Source organism: Theobroma cacao, chromosome 4 (assembly GCF_053813885.1).
Source record: "Theobroma cacao isolate CCN51 chromosome 4, ASM5381388v1, whole genome shotgun sequence".
In the NCBI taxonomy this organism is placed as follows: Eukaryota; Viridiplantae; Streptophyta; class Magnoliopsida; order Malvales; family Malvaceae; genus Theobroma; species Theobroma cacao.
The window spans coordinates 24,624,518-24,640,694 of record NC_142642.1 but is presented as its reverse complement, the minus strand read 5'-3'; the positions used below and the strand labels follow the sequence as shown (position 1 = coordinate 24,640,694).

Below are 16,177 nucleotides of genomic sequence, written 5' to 3'. Positions count from 1 at the left end.
TATCAAGGTTTGTGGTTCAACCTATGCTATCTATACTCAAAACTATCTCTGAAATTATTAGATGAGTGCCTGTTGCATGTGAATCGAACCGATGCCTATGGACAAGGTTTAGTCAGATCATCACATGATCTTTGATTACCTCCTTCAGAAGTGATCAGATGAAATTAGTCCTTTGGAATGCTTCAGCGCCTTCAAGACGATATCTACTCTGATATCGAAATGATGCACTGGCACATGCAGAATTGAAGAATTATAAAGCATGAAAATAGCCTCAAGTCAATGCTGAATGTAAGCCATATATTAATGTAGCCGTAGCCACACCAGAAACTACAAATAGAAGTTGATGGGGGAGAAATTCTACTATTCTAGTGATACAGAAGTGAAGAACATCTTGGTCAGAAATATAAAGCTGTCATGCTCCCACTCATTAACTGGGTTATCATGATTTAACTTACAACATACAGACTGGGCATGTTTATCAGTTTATGGACAGAAGAAATTTTGTTTCATTAGCATTACAAACTATTACGAGTTTGTATATTGTTGAAGTTTAGCATGCCTGCTTAATACCTAAGCACCACAAAGAGGAAAATTACTGACTTTAAACTTCAACAGCACAAAGAAGGGGAGAGCTGCGCCCATCAGCACTTCTTGAATTTTGGACTGGCATCAAAGCTGGATCCTGATATGCAGTGGCTAATTTTTCAAGAAATTCAGTCATGGTTGGATCATTCTGGTCTTCTCTATCTTTCTTTATCAAACACTACAAAAAAAGCATATTCAGGCCAAGACATTAGACATCTGGGCCTACTACTATGACAATAAAAAGACTAACAAATAGGCACCAAATAATTGATTACACATCTAAATCTACCTCTGAATGAATCAACTACTAAGAAGCCCAATTCCCCGGTATGTAGTAAGATATAAGGGACAACTCATTTTATTACTAAAGAATGTAAAACAAAATGAAGAATAAGTTGAACAACATCACCGAGAACTACAAACACTTAAAAATTCAGGAGAAAATATATAATTGAATGGGCAAAATTTGTTCATGATTTTACCTCAGTAGGATAAGCCTTGAAAATAGGCCGGAATCTCTTTTGGCAGTATTCATTGAATATAAGGGTGAGAACTGGAAGAGGGATAGATAAACTGGACGCTAGAGGAAGTTTCTTAAGCCCAAATATTCCAATCGCAATAATATGCATCAGCACTAAGGAAAAAATTGTTGAATTGTGCACAATTGGCCAAAACTTCCCACCAGTTTCGAACTTGGACGCATATACATTCAAGAACTGAAAAAAATGAAAATGATAATGTGTCCCAAAGTCAGTGATAGAATTTTGGTAGGAAACGTCGGAAAAGTTTAAAAGTAAGAACCCACATCACTTCAAGCATTAAGTGCCAAGTCATCACCTAGTAACCTAGAACAGGTGCTCTATTATTGAGAGAGAAACTCAACAATCCTAATAGATTAACATCTTACACACCTCAAATCATATTCCATTAGCATCCATAATGATAAAGCCTACCATCAGATAAACCCACTTATTCAAGCCTCTTTAGTCAAGAACAATCCAGTAAAGAAAGTATTACTATCCATATAATATGTTTTTGAGTTCAGCTCGTACACTAATACTAATAGATACCACTAAAGTTTCATGCAGAAAGATGAAATTGTTCTTTGGAGGGATAATCACTTGGTTCTCTATTTTCTTTCTTTCTTTTTTGTTTTTGTCCTTGAGAATTTTGCATTTAGAAGCAAGAGTAACCTCTTTATTTTCTATGTCAAGCCAAACTAAAAGAGGAGACACCTCAAGCATATAATTCTAGTACTGCCTTGGTACATGCATCTCAGTCTTTATAGTCAATCACATTAATCTGCATAAAATATCAGCAACTTGAATTCAATTTCATCAACATACAGGATGAATTGTGAATAAGTAGATCTATCAGAAATATTGATAAATGAGGTAGATAGTGGCTTTTAGAAAGGTTTGTGAATCCTTAGCAAAGTGAATCTCGTTTTCTGTTCTATTATATCTGATGCAAGCTGTTAAAGGGGTATTCACTCACCTGGTTGCGATAGATGATGTATCCTAGGCAATAATAAACCAAGAGGAATGGCAGAATTAGTGGAGCAAGGAAGAAGTAAGTAACACCAAGAATTTCAAAGAAGAGAACCCTGGGAATTTCACTATGGTAAGGCATTTGAGGAACCTCAAAATCATCATCATTGTCTTTCCCCACAAATAGTCTTTTCATGAAACTGCAAAGAAGAGGAAACAGGCGAAAAAGTTCTGAAGATAGACTGGTCCATCCAGACGTCACAACATAGGCAATGAAGAATGATGCCTACACAAATATAAAGAACTTACATTATATCATGATTGGATTCACAAGCAAAGAGTTAATACTTGAGTATGTGTTAATAAATACACGTAATTGACAATTAATGAAAAATAATGTTCATGTTTATCATTCTCAGCTAAATGTTAACATGGAAATGCAATCTCAACCCCACACATTCACACTGCAATATAAGCAATTGAAAGGGGATGATAAAAGTCAGTAGATTGGTTGTGGATGTGGTACTAGCAAACAAACCAGAACTAAGATGTGAAGCTTTTCCAAACATCAATATTGATTGGTTACCTCTAGTTGAACCACTCTTTGGAGAGGAAACAACTCAACACAAGAAAACATCATCGCAAAAACCCAAGATCTAACATTACCATTTTGCATCTCAGTTTTGTCCAGTGCCATATAACCCAAGAGAAATCTGCCATCTTGCCAATTATTTCTCTCAAATTTTCAAGTTTAAAATTAAATTATTTACATCTCTGTCTTGCTCAACTAGTAATCTAGACCTGGTGCCTCTTTCAATTGCAGGCATTGTAGAAGTTCAACTAAGGAATTCAAATTCCAGTATGCATGTCTAATATATTACTTCCCTAGGCAGCAAAAACATTTATTCAACCAGTAGATGTTGAGAAATTTTACATCAAGTCACAGCTCAGTCTGTGGATTCTAGGGGATTTGCCTATTTAAAAGCAGACCAACAGAGTTTACAGTTTGTAGGTCTACTTTTTTCCAACCAGGTCAATGGATCAAAGGAAGGGGAGTCTCTTTGAACACATCATGAAACTTGCAGAAAAGAAAAATCGGATGAGAACATGAAAATGGCAAGGAGGCAAGGCCCATAAAACTTTCAACGAATCATGGCCCTTAATGTGAGCAGTGGTGAAATGGCAAAATATATTGAGACTTAGGCATTTGTTTCTCTACCAGAAGCAAGTAATTAAGAAGATTACCGTGTTTGTGGATAGAATCATCAAATGCTTTAAAGGAAAAAAGACTTAAAAAATATAAAGAAACTCCATGGCATTATTCAGTGGAGGTTGTGCACTATCAGAGAGTTTGTGTTTTCACCTGTGCTGGAACAGCTTCAGCTAGCACGCTGGGAATTTTCTTGGGCTCAAGGAAGACATTGACCAGATAAAGAGCTGATCCTGATAGTACATTTGCAAAGAAAATGTTCCACACAGTAAACCACAGCAGCTTTGTACATGCACTTTTCTGTATTTGACTGTGGGATATATATCCTTGCATAGACGAGAAGAGTATCATAATAGGTGGCACAACAGATAGGAACAATTGAAGAATGAGACTTGGAAGATATCCGGTAACCAAATCACTAACGAAAGTCCTGCAATTTTAGAATCACACATTCAGTACTATGCTGTGAATCGACAAATCTATATTTAAATCCACCTGAACAAGTGGATATAGCTAATTTAATGATAACTAATAAAGAAGCAGAGGAAATACTACCAATTACCAAAAATGACAAGTGACTCATCCAATCATTTATCTTCTATCTAATAATTGGACCTCATCCTTTCAAACATAAATGCACTTTAGACAGCTTTCTATTCTGAATAATAATATGATGCTCCTTATTCCATTATTTCTTTTGAAGGTTGTCTTTGCATTATTACTCAACAATTTTACTTCAAACAGCACATGCCCAAGCAAATATTACTGGGCTTTTAGCTCCCAATACATGCTGCTGATAATTTTCTGTGAAGCATCATCATATAACTCTGTCTTATGCATAGCCCTGAAATTTACACTGTCACTGTCATTATTAGAAAACCACACTTTGGTCTTTCAGCATGTTTATTAAAGTTTCTTTAAATATATGCTTTCTTGATCTTAAAGGGGAAAAGAGGGGGTAAAGTATTCATATATTGAAAAACAATGCCTTGGAATTAAAACCTCAGAGATGGTTATTGGCCCACAGACCTTTCAATCATTATCAATCCTAATAAAATACTGAGAACTGTATCCAGTACACTACAATTACATGCAAATAAGATTTTTCTATTTGCCAAGACAACTTGAAAAACCAAGGGCCTGCCTTTTTTCATAAGCATGAAACCTGAAAAAGCAAAAGAGGAAGAATATGCTCTTACAAACTCAGTAGGCCTTTTAGAAAGGGGAGCCAAGTCTCCAGCTGATCTAGATGAGTGAGACCTTGCACTACTACAACTGGAATAAGAAATAGAATTGTAAGAGCAATATATGCAACAACCACTGCTATCTTGAAGATCCCTCTTTTCATAAATGATGCAGAAAAGAAAGGCCAGTAAACATCTTTGGGCTCAGGAGCTCGCTCAGTAACCCACTCCGTGGGATCAATCCCTTGCTGGATGTGCAAAGCTATTGCAGTACCAAACCTTGACTTAAATGACACAAAAGCTGCAGGAACTTCCTAGCAAGTTTTGAAAGGTATGAGGAAGATTAGGTGCATCAAGTATTATTTTTTGTATTTAAATCAGGATATAAATGCAGATCATAGATGTCTATATGCTCAAACAGTTCTCAAACTCAGCAGAGATTGTCACCGTTCAACAATATAATTTGTTCCATAATTTGAACTCAGTTTGCATTGATGCTGGTGTCTCCTCGGTTAAGAGACCAATATATAGACACAAGAACATCACAAACCTCTGCTGCCAATGACGATCGTTCTAGTCTCACATTGTCTTCTATATCTTCCAGCTTCTTCTCATAGTGGTCTACAATATCAACTTTTTGACCAAAGAGTCCCAAAAATCCATCACGCATAAACCTTTGTTGAGAGTTTCTAGCTTTTAAATTACCAAGCTTTCTATATAGCTTTTCTGCATCATTCTACATGCAATAACATGTAATTGTCAAAACTCTGATAAAAATAGCAAAACAGAAAGGGAAAAAGCTGGATAAATTTGGTGTCAAAAGTCATAGTTTCAATCTTATATGTATGACAACATTCTTTTTGTCCTAAACCCCCTATAGTACATTGATCATAGAGCCTTAGAAAGTATTGCAGTAACTCAAATTTCTAAGGGCCATCTTTCCAATAACCAATCCACTCATAAACAGTTTCAATTGCATACAGAGTTTAGCACATCTCATAGGTACATATTTAATCTATCAGAAGAGTTAATGTTAAAAATTTATTAACATTTACTACTTACATGAAATAAAATGAATTGTGGTTGACTAGATTTTTTCAGCAGAGTTTGTTTCAGTTTTTCAAATTTATTAGCTTGATCAATAATAAAACAATTTGATTTCTTAAATATTTATCTAGTCCAATTTCATAATTAAAGTTTTCAAACCAATATATAATACAATTTCAGATTAGTAACTCATACATAGTATATTAACATGATCCAAGAAGTAAACAATTATGATTTCCAAATTAAACAGTAACTATCAGAGGATGACTGAGTCAATCAAATATTAACACTGATGCTTACAATAAGACTTTGAATCTTGCTTGTTCGACGAACCACTGTGTGTGAAAGATAAGTTGAAGGATGATACTCAGTAAAAAAGTTCTCAACAGTTTGACTGAAGCTGCTCCCAGTTGGGGCAGGAATACCACGAACTAATATTGTAAACTGATGTGGCTGACGTTTGGAAGAATAGAAGTAGGCAATTCTTTTCAATGAAATATAGTTATACTCCTGCAAATTGCAGTATCACCCAAATTAAAGCTTTGGTGGATGTTAATTTTTCCCATAAATCAACAAATTTGATGGCATCAGCAGAGGAACATACATAAAATATCACTTACACAATAAAGGAGATAGCAGACAACTCCAGTGAAAACATAGGCAGCACAAAAGTGAATCCATAACCTTGAGAATGGCAAAAACTTGTAATCAACATTCCCTCAACATTAAGATTCTAAATGCCTGTTTTGAAACGATAAATTTTGTATAAACTTGTGGCATCTAACAATAACTCTGATTCACAGCCTTTCAAAGGAAGTTCTTCTATAAATGAAATAAACAGCTGAAAAGAGAAACCAGCAGGGAGGAAACATTCTGGAAAGATGGCGAATTATCATACATGACACTCAATCTAGAATTTATGGACAGAAATCTTAACAATCAACAACAAATGAAAAGATAAGTAAAATTTTGATCATATCTCAGCTGCACCTTTTTCATCCACTTCCATGCAACTATAATTGGTCAAGAGTTGCAGCATCAAGAATTGAAAGTATGTTAACTAACCACATTACAATTACCTGTTTGAACCATCATCGACATTTGAAATACTGAAAGATTCCAGAGATTTCTTTGGCAAATCAGAAAAATCATCTGCTAACTGGTTCCCCAAAAAGTTAATTGGCAGAAGAATAAAGATTCCAATGATACAGGCAAAGGTAAACACTCTCACACTGCATTTAAACAGGGAGAAAAGAAAAAAAAAAACCAGATGAATTGAAGATGATATGCAGAAAGGTGGATTCTGCAGAATATAATAGTAAAATGATGTGCTTTAATATGTGACAGAAATATCATGTTCATTCTTTCAGGCAAATCAATTGAAAATGCATTCAAGAAAGGTTTTCCTTCCAGGAAAAATAATTGATTTTGAACTTGAAATAATAGTAAAAAAGATACTCCTACATGTTGGGATACAAGTCTAGTACACATTTACTCACAAAAGCAAAGTCCAGATGACTCAATTATAACCATAACAAGCAGAACAAAGTTGAGACCACCGTCCATTAAATGGAGTTGCTTATAATTAGCTGAAGTCATATACAAGTCTTGTTATCAAAAGGATTTTTGTCATCTCATTATTATGAGTTTATACTAAATAGGCTCCAGCCAAGTTGAAAGTCACAACTTATGATTCTACAACAACTTTTTTGATTAGCCATAACTCAGCTAAAAGAGTTGCACCTATATAGTACTGACCTCAGAGAGAGTAACCTATTCTATCTTGCAGAAAAAAATGTTCTTGATAAATGGAAAAATTCTCTGAGATCAAAGCTACAAATCTGCTAAGAGAAATGAATAACTATATAGTACTACCTGTTTCCAGGTGCTATTGCTATTTTAGTGAATAAAGGCGCATCATAACACATCAGAATTACCAGAAGATAAACACGCGCATAAACACAACAGCATCCAAGCCTGTTATTGACAATAATTCGTCTTCAGAGGGCTGCCATGCCCTTTTCACCCAACCAGGAGATGGTAGCAATCTTTCCAAGTTGAATTCATCCTGCTGCTGAGCTTTTCTTTCATTAAACAAGAGAGGCGAATAAACTGTGATGTTACCTGGCTGGTTCCTCAAAATAGAATATAGTGCAAAAAACAAGAAGCAAAGACCAAGATTGATCCCAACAGAAGTTAAAAGAGCTGAAAGAATCATTTCTTCCTATAAAACCCTCAAACCCAACAACTCAACTGCAGTCATTGACTGTCCAAACTCATGAATTCCTGATATTCAAAATTTAAAGATTGTGTCAAAATCAATAACCCAATATGAAAATAAACTAAAAGATAACCGAGCAGCAAAGGAAACAGAGCACACAAAATTTAGTTATCAAAACTGTTAAAAGGAGAAAACTTTGTTAACAATTTTATAAATGGTTTGTTTGGTTAGTGTAATAAGCTTTGCTTTCTCATTTGCACCATCATTAAAAAGCGTTCACTACTCTACACAGTTTTCAGGCAATTCAATAATCAATATCACGCTAATTTTAACGAACGCAGAGCATTTGCTTAGATTAAACCAAAACAACTGAAACCCAGAAAAGAAAACTACGTTTTAATTGTATTTAAGACAAAAAAACAATCATATTCATAAATATGATCATCAAAGACCACACTGCCTAGCATGAAACTGAACTCCTTTATAAACACACACACACACAAACGCAGAGCACCTGGTTTAGAGTGGGAAAGAGAAGGAAAGGAAAAGATACAACTGGAGCAAGAATACAAAGCTTGGGTTAGTTTTAGCTCTGGGAGACAAAGCAAAAGCAAAAGCTAAACAAAGAAAGGAATTTTCGTATTCATAGTATCACTCTTTTAACTTTACCGAAATTTTAAATGAATACTTATATCTTTTTGTGAAGTGCCCGTTCTGTCCCTTGTACCTTTGCCTTTGCTATTTCAAGTTTGCTTTGGGCCTTTGTCTGCTTATTGGCCTCTTGCCTGATGATCTAATCTTTTGCTATTTCAAGTTTTGTCCTGTAATTACTGATCTCATCTAACTACTTTGGAGGATTTTAAGGTGGGATACGAGGAAAATCCATTCGGAATTGTACTATGATGATGAAAGGAAGATAATTTTAATAAGCGAAAGAGTAACTCAGCTGCTTCCATTGCAGCATTAGCCAAATCTTACTTTCATGGTATACAGTATACTACTCCGCAGCTTGGGAACCCAGAACTGAAAACTCTAACTTGGTGCAACCCATGAATGCTGATGCACATTGGCTTGAGCTTTGGTTTTTGAAGAAAAAAAAAGGCCAAAATACTAAAATATTGAAATGCCCATGGTTGGGTAACTTGGACATGGAACAAAACTTATACCTCTTACAAAAACACATGATGGGTTCCTTCATATGTATGTGCAAATAATAAATAAAGCTCATTTTATTGCAAATATATATTCACTTTGTCAATGCAAGCCATGGAAGCATTGAAGATGTTGAACATCAACGTCACCAAGTCTAAAGAGAATGGAATTAAGCCAATCCCAAAATCTTATTACTCAACTAGAGAAAGCAAGTCTAACACTGTTAATATCCCGGTATAAGCAATTCGTCAACATGTTGACTCAATTGGTTAAATTATACACTTTCATGTAAGTCCTCTTGGATTTCAATTTTACCCCTAACTAATCTTGATATTTTCTGACCATAGACAATGAAAAATACAATTATAAAGTAAAAATGTGCTTTTTTTTTTCTCAAGCAAAGGAAAATCTTTATTTAACTCCATATAATCAATCTTTTCAGCTAAGTACTCAATTTATTTATAATATACTACTAACTTGGAAAGCATGTTTTATATTGTTTTATTGACACTTATATTGAAGTTTCTAATTCATAATCTGGTTAATCTTTTTTTTTCTATTTATTAAAAAATATAAAAAAATAAAATAAGGTATAAGGTTCAAATTTATCATTCTATTCAAAATGATGGAACAAATTTACTATTTATATTTGAAATGATGTAATTTTATTATTATATTTTTTAATTTAGTTAAAAAAGGGTTAAAATTAAAATATTCTTTTACCATTAATTTTGATATTTTTATACTATATTAAAAAAATTACAGGGATAAAATTACATTTATTTTAAGATAAGTAAAATTTATATGAAACTTTAAGATAAGTTGGAATGTTGCTTTTAAGAAGTTTTTGGTATAAATTAAAAGAATTATAATTAAAGATCAAATAATATTAAAATATTTAGAAAAAAATTAACATAAAATTAAAATAAAAAACACAGACGATGAGATTTAAGAGAGCAGGGAAAGAAGGCTTTTCTCTTCTTGGAAAACGCGAAACTAGTTGAGGTCGATTTCCCATTTCGGAAATATCAAAAATCAAATTGTCAGTGCCACCCCATAGGAAAACAGAAAGCAGAAGAAACAACTCCCTACACTCTCTCATGTAACCGAAAGAAAAAGGTCTAAAATTCCTTCAGAGCTCACTCTTTGCTCACGTGATTCCCCAATTTCCAACCTTCGGATCCTCGACAAGGTACCATACTTCCTCACTTGCTCCATTTTCCTTTTTTTTTTTATTCTTGCTTAATGGAACCACTTTTTTGCCTTCCAAATCCACCCAGATTTGATGGCTCATCATTTTTCCTTAAAAGAACTGATCTTTAACCATGTTTTTATTAAAGTTTTTAGTTTGATGCTGTTTGGGTTAGATCTGGTTTCTGAGATTTCAATCGGGATCTTCTTTTGTTTGTTTGTTTTTTTTTTTTTTGAAATTCTTTTGGTTCTACACATTGTTTCCTTTATTGGGTTTTTGTTACTCCGTTGATTAATGTAAGCTTTAAGGCATGACAATTAGCTTGTGTATCCTGGTTTAACAAAGTTTCTTCTCTCATTAAGTTTTAATCTCAATTTCGGTTCATTTTATTTTCAGTTTTGTAGTTAGTTTGGTTTAACTTTGTTGCCCTTTGCAGCTTAATTTCAAAGCTTAATCTTGTTATTATATAGGAGGACTCCTGTTAATTGCTCATTTTTTAGTCTGCTTAGTTTAATTGTTTGTATCACAAGTTTAGAACACTCTTTAATTTTTTGTAATGTCAGTGAAGTTTCTACATATCATAATTATAACGGTAGATTATTCTTGATTGCTGTACATTTCTGGTAATTGTTGATTGTCAAAAGGCTTAGCTGGGTTGACATTTGCGTTTTTTGTTTCCTTTTATGGGTTTTCGGTACCATTGTAATGCGGAAAGTGAGTGGCATGAATTTGATTGATAAGAGTCTGATAACCTGCTTGCGCTGAAACTTCTTTTTTTGTTGGATGAGAAAGATGAACTTTTGAAACGTGAAAATTCCCTGTCATCCTAACCTTTAAGGCAGCCTCTGAGAAGTGTTTTTTTTTCCTCCCTAGATTTATATTTGAATTCATTTATGTTGACATCCTTTCTATAATTGGAGCAGATAATATGATTTTGTCAGAGTTCGGCATTACTTTTGCATAATTGCCCGCTTCGTCATTGAAATATAGTCTTCTTGTACTAAGAATCTTGGTTGAATATGGGGGATCTGACTACACAATCTGGAAACAATGGATTTGAGGGAGAACTTGTCAAGCCCTCTAGAGGTGCTTTCGCATGTATGATTAATTCTGAAATTGGGGCTGTTTTGGCTGTCATGAGGAGAAATGTTCGATGGGGAGTCCGTTATGTTGCAGATGATGATCAGCTGGAGCACTCCCTCATCCATTCCCTGAAAGAATTGCGGAAACAAATTTTTTCATGGCAACATCAGTGGCAAAATGTTGACCCAGTTGTGTACCTCCGGCCTTTTTTGGATGTAATTCGATCAGATGAAACTGGTGCACCAATCACCGGGGTTGCCTTGTCTTCCATTTACAAAATCTTAACACTGGATGTACTTGATTTGGATACTGTAAATGTGGGAGATGCTATGCATCTTATAGTCGATGCTGTCACAAGTTGCCGGTTTGAGGTAACTGATCCCGCATCTGAAGAAGTGGTGCTGGTGAAGATACTTCAGGTTCTTCTAGCTTGCATGAAAAGTAAGGCAGCAACTAGGTTGAGTAATAGGCATGTATGCATGATAGCAAATACATGCTTTCGTATTGTTCATCAAGCAACCTCCAAAGGTGAACTGTTGCAGCGGATAGCTCGGCATACAATGCATGAATTAGTTAGGTGTATTTTCTCACATCTTCCTGAGATCAGCAGCCCAGAACATGAAATGGCTAATGGAAGCTCATCATCTGCTTCGGAAGTGGTAATTTGAAATTTAAGCATAAAATGTCTAAGTTGTAGTCCTGGTTCTTTTTTTTTTTTTTGATAAGCTTGTAGTCCTGGTTCTTACTTGGTTGAATATCCAAACTCATTTTTTAACTTCCTAATTTATAAAATTTATTTTCTTCTGCAGGTTACACAGAACAGTAATCACATGCTTGGAAGTACACTGCTAGAAAATGGAAATGTGGGCCTTGATTGTGATGGTCCGTCCTCCATTAGTGATGCTTTTAGTCCTCTTGTGGTGAATTCAGCTACTGAAACAGACACAAGCAAGATTGGGGAAAGTGATGGGAAGGAGGATGCTCAACATGGTGAAATATTGATGGCAGCACCTTTTGGAATCCCATGCATGGTGGAGATATTTCAATTTTTATGTTCTTTGTTAAATGTCATTGAACACATTGGTATTGGCCCTAAATCGAATCCCATAGCATATGATGAAGATGTTCCCCTCTTTGCACTGGGTTTGATTAATTCAGCTATAGAATTGGGTGGGCCATCATTCAGCAAGCATCCCAAGTTATTAGCTTTAATTCAGGATGAGTTGTTCCGCAATCTGATGCAATTTGGCTTATCCATGAGCCCATTGATACTTTCTACTGTTTGTAGCATTGTTCTCAATCTATATTATCATTTGCGTACTGAACTAAAAGTGCAGCTTGAAGCTTTCGTTTCATGTGTACTTTTGCGACTTGCACAAAGCAAGCATGGGTCATCCTACCAACAGCAGGAGGTTGCTATGGAAGCGCTGGTTGACCTTTGCAGGCAGCAGACCTTTGTGGCTGAGATGTATGCCAATTTTGATTGTGACATAAGCTGCAGTAATGTTTTTGAAGATCTTGCTAACCTGTTATCAAGGAGTGCATTTCCTGTGAATGGACCTTTGTCTGCAATGCATATCCTTGCTCTTGATGGTCTGGTATCTATGATCAAGGGTATGGCTGAGAGAATTGGCAATGAATTGCCTGTTTCAGATGAGGCCTCAACAGATCATGAGGGATATGAAGCTTTCTGGACATTGAAATGTCAGAATTACAGTGATGCTAGTTCTTGGATTCCCTTCGTCCGTAAGATGAAGTACATCAAGAGAAAGTTGACGATTGGAGCTGACCATTTTAATCGTGATCCCAAGAAAGGTCTAGAATTTCTCCAAGGAATCCATCTATTACCTGATAAGCTTGACCCAGAAAGTGTAGCATCATTCTTGAGGTACACAACCGGGTTAGATAAGAATCTTATTGGAGATTTTCTAGGAAATCATGATGAATTTTGTGTTCAGGTGCTTCATGAATTTGCTAGGACCTTTGATTTCCATGACATGAATTTAGATTCAGCATTACGTGTTTTCTTGGGAACTTTCAGATTGCCTGGAGAATCGCAGAAGATACAGAGAGTGCTTGAGGCATTTGCTGAAAGATATTATGAGCAATCACCACATATATTGTGTAATAAAGATGCTGCCCTCTTGTTGTCGTATTCACTTATACTGCTTAACACAGATCAACACAATGTACAGGTTAAGAAAAAGATGACTGAAGAAGATTTTATCCGTAACAATCGACTCATCAATGGAGGGAAAGATCTTCCTCGAGAGTACTTGTCTGAGCTTTACCACTCTATCTGTGAGAATGAAATCCAGATGATCCCAGATCAAGGTGCTGGTTTCCCAGTGATGACGTCGAGCCGCTGGATTAATATAGTGCACAAATCCAAAGAAAGCTCTCCTTTCATTGCCTGTGATTCTAGAGCACTCCTTGACCATGATATGTTTGCAATCCTGTCAGGCCCCACAATTGCTGCTATATCAGTGGTTTTTGATCAAGTGGAACAGGAAGATGTTTTACAAACATGCATTGATGGATTCTTGGCCATTGCCAAAATTTCAGCACACTATCACTTCGGTGATGTATTGGATGATTTGGTTGTATCTCTTTGTAAATTCACAAACCTCTTGACTCCTTTATCTGTTGAAGAGGCCATTGTTTCCTTTGGAGATGATGCCAGAGCCAGGATGGCAACCTCAGCAGTTTTCACAATAGCAAATAGCTATGGTGATTATATCCACAGTGGCTGGAGAAACATATTGGATTGTGTCTTAATCTTGCAAAAGCTTGGCCTTCTGCCTGCTCATCTGGCTAGTGATGCAGCTGATGAAATGGAGTCCTTGTCTGACCATGAGCGTGGTAAGCCTGCTACAAGTTCCTTATCAACATCACAGACAGTACGTGCGCCCACTCCTCAGAAATCCTCCAGCCTGATTGGGCGGTTCAGTCAACTCTTATCCTTTGATATGGAGGAGCCAAGGTTGCAGCCAACCGAGGAACAGCTTGCTACTCAACAGAACCTTCGTGAGATAGTGGAGAAATGCCACATTGATAATATATTCATGGAGAGTAAGTTTCTCCAATCAGAGTCTTTATTGCAGCTTGTTGGGGCCATTGTCTTTGCTGCAGGTCGATTCAGCAAGGGAAGTGGCATTGTGGAAGATGAAGACACTGCAGTGTTCTGCCTGGAGTTGCTGATTGCTATTACACTAAATAACCGGGATAGGATTATGATTATCTGGCAAAATGTTTACAAGCACATAGCAGATATTGTTCAAAAAAAGTCAACGCCTTGCACTCTAGTGGAAAAAGCTGTGTTTGGGCTCCTTAAGATATGTCAGCGCTTACTTCCTTACAAGGAAAATCTAACTGATGAGCTTCTGAAGTCAATGCAACTAATATTGAAACTTGATGCTCGGGTTGCTGATGCATATTGTGAACCTATCACACAAGAAGTCATGCGTCTTGTAAAAGCAAATGCAACCCACATCAGATCACATTTGGGTTGGCGCACAATCATCTCCTTGCTATTTATCACTGCCCGACATCCAGAAGCATCTGAGTTTGGATTTGAGGCACTAGCATTCATCATGTTTGAGGGGGCACATCTTATGCCATCTAATTATGTTCTCTGTGTGGATGCAGCAAGGGAATTTGCTGAGTCTCGGGTTGGAGAGGTTGATAGGTCTATTCATTCCCTGGACATGATGGCAGGTTCGGTTGTTTGTCTAGTAAGATGGTCGTATGAGACCAAGAATGCTGCAGAGGAGGCTGCTATACAAGTGAGTCAGGACATTGGAGAGATGTGGCTGAGATTGGTGCAGGGACTGAGGGCATTGTGTTTGGACCAGAGGGAAGAGGTGAGGAACCATGCTATTTTGATGTTACAGAGATCTTTGGCAGGGGTAGATGGAATTCACCTTCCTAATGCTATGTGGTTCCAGTGTTTTGATCTTGTGATCTTTACATTACTGGATGACTTGCAAGAAATTGCAGAGGGGAGCTCCTCTAAAGAATACCGGAAGATGGAGGGTACACTTGTTTTAGCCACAAAACTAATGTCAAAAGCTTTTTTACAGTTACTTCAGGATCTGTCACAGCAACCATCCTTCTGCAAACTATGGCTAGGGGTTCTCAATCGTATGGAAAGATATATGAAGGTTAAGTTCCGGGGAAAGCGTAGTGAAAAAATTCATGAATTAGTCCCAGAGCTTCTCAAGAACACCCTGCTGGTGATGAAAACAACAGGTATTCTCATGCCTAGTGATGATATTGGTGGAGATAGTTTTTGGCAATTGACATGGCTGCATGTGAAGAATATAGTCCCATCTTTGCAATCTGAAGTGTTCTCAGAACAAGAATTGGAGCAGATGCAAGCAAAACACAAAAATAAAGCAGAAATTCCTGAGACGGATGGGGTGGTGCTTGTTCCATCAAAGGAGACCACAGCATGAAGGTGCGCTGCTAATTGGAAATCTCCAGAGCATGATGTGTTTTAGGATGATGTAAATGGCGGCATTCATATGCTGCACTATACATGTTCTCCATTGCAAATCCTCAGAATCCAGAACTAAAGCCATAGAAAGGAAAGTAAACATCGGAATTGAAGTTTCATAACTTGGTTTTGGGATGTCAGCTTCATTTTTCCACTCCCTGAACTTTCAAGGAGTGTTGTTGGGAATTGTGTGTGTAGAGTCCATTTATTCTACCAAGGGATCAGAGTAAATCCCTGCATAATCTTTGTATTGGCACATAAAGTCTCTTTACCGGAAACCAATTCCTCTGTATACTTATACCCCTGGTATACCGTGTTTAGTTCATCTGCAGTTTTGGGAACTTCTTGCAGAGTTATTTGTATTCTAGAGAATGAGAAATGAAGTCTTTGAAAACTTTTTGCTTCTTCCCTCCCATTTTTATGCCTTTTCTTTTATGGAAAAAGTAATTGTTTTCCTTTTGGCAACTTGCATTGAATTGCTAAGGAATCAACAAATATATTTGGCATATAAATAG

General features: G+C 36.3%; 2 protein-coding genes across 4 annotated transcripts; one reads left to right on the top strand and one right to left on the bottom strand.

Annotated features, from left to right (window-relative positions):
* Positions 1 to 266: 266 nt before the first annotated feature.
* HYP1 (hyperosmolality-gated Ca2+ permeable channel 2.3) lies at positions 267 to 8,387 on the bottom strand. Of its 3 annotated transcripts, none has more exons than XM_007032555.3 (11): positions 8,252 to 8,387; positions 7,454 to 7,802; positions 6,596 to 6,748; positions 6,137 to 6,200; positions 5,817 to 6,026; positions 5,020 to 5,205; positions 4,485 to 4,783; positions 3,439 to 3,715; positions 2,083 to 2,361; positions 1,068 to 1,301; positions 267 to 763 (listed from the first exon to the last, which is right to left on the bottom strand). In XM_007032555.3, the coding sequence occupies exons 2-11, from the start codon at positions 7,732 to 7,734 to the stop codon at positions 602 to 604; spliced, it is 2,145 nt and encodes a 714-aa protein (XP_007032617.2). In that variant the 5' UTR covers positions 7,735 to 7,802; positions 8,252 to 8,387; the 3' UTR covers positions 267 to 601. The 3 variants fall into 3 exon arrangements, with proteins under 3 accessions (XP_007032617.2, XP_088661988.1, XP_088661989.1); XM_088805862.1 differs by having other exon boundaries at positions 5,817 to 5,851; positions 6,139 to 6,200; XM_088805863.1 differs by having other exon boundaries at positions 7,454 to 7,595; positions 8,252 to 8,375.
* A 1,444-nt stretch (positions 8,388 to 9,831) lies between these two features.
* On the top strand, positions 9,832 to 16,065 carry LOC18601571 (ARF guanine-nucleotide exchange factor GNL1-like). The gene is made up of 3 exons (XM_018120088.2): positions 9,832 to 10,081; positions 11,005 to 11,823; positions 11,974 to 16,065. Exons 2-3 carry the CDS (start codon positions 11,101 to 11,103, stop codon positions 15,619 to 15,621), a joined length of 4,371 nt encoding a protein of 1,456 aa, XP_017975577.1. The 5' UTR covers positions 9,832 to 10,081; positions 11,005 to 11,100; the 3' UTR covers positions 15,622 to 16,065.
* The last annotated feature ends 112 nt before the right edge of the window (positions 16,066 to 16,177 follow it).

What these genes read in the sequence shown, in the direction of transcription:
- LOC18601571 (XM_018120088.2), top strand. Translation starts at nt 11,101, where the DNA reads ATGGGGGATCTGACTACACAATCTGGAAACAATGGATTTGAGGGAGAA. An exon ending in CATCATCTGCTTCGGAAGTG is followed by an intron (nt 11,824 to 11,973) that starts GTAATTTGAAAT and finishes TTTCTTCTGCAG; the next exon opens with GTTACACAGAACAGTAATCA.
- HYP1 (XM_007032555.3), bottom strand. Translation starts at nt 7,734, where the DNA reads ATGATTCTTTCAGCTCTTTTAACTTCTGTTGGGATCAATCTTGGTCTT. An exon ending in ATGCGCGTGTTTATCTTCTG is followed by an intron (nt 6,749 to 7,453) that starts GTAATTCTGATG and finishes GTTTAAATGCAG; the next exon opens with TGTGAGAGTGTTTACCTTTG. An exon ending in GCAAGATTCAAAGTCTTATT is followed by an intron (nt 5,206 to 5,816) that starts GTAAGCATCAGT and finishes TATTGCATGTAG; the next exon opens with AATGATGCAGAAAAGCTATA.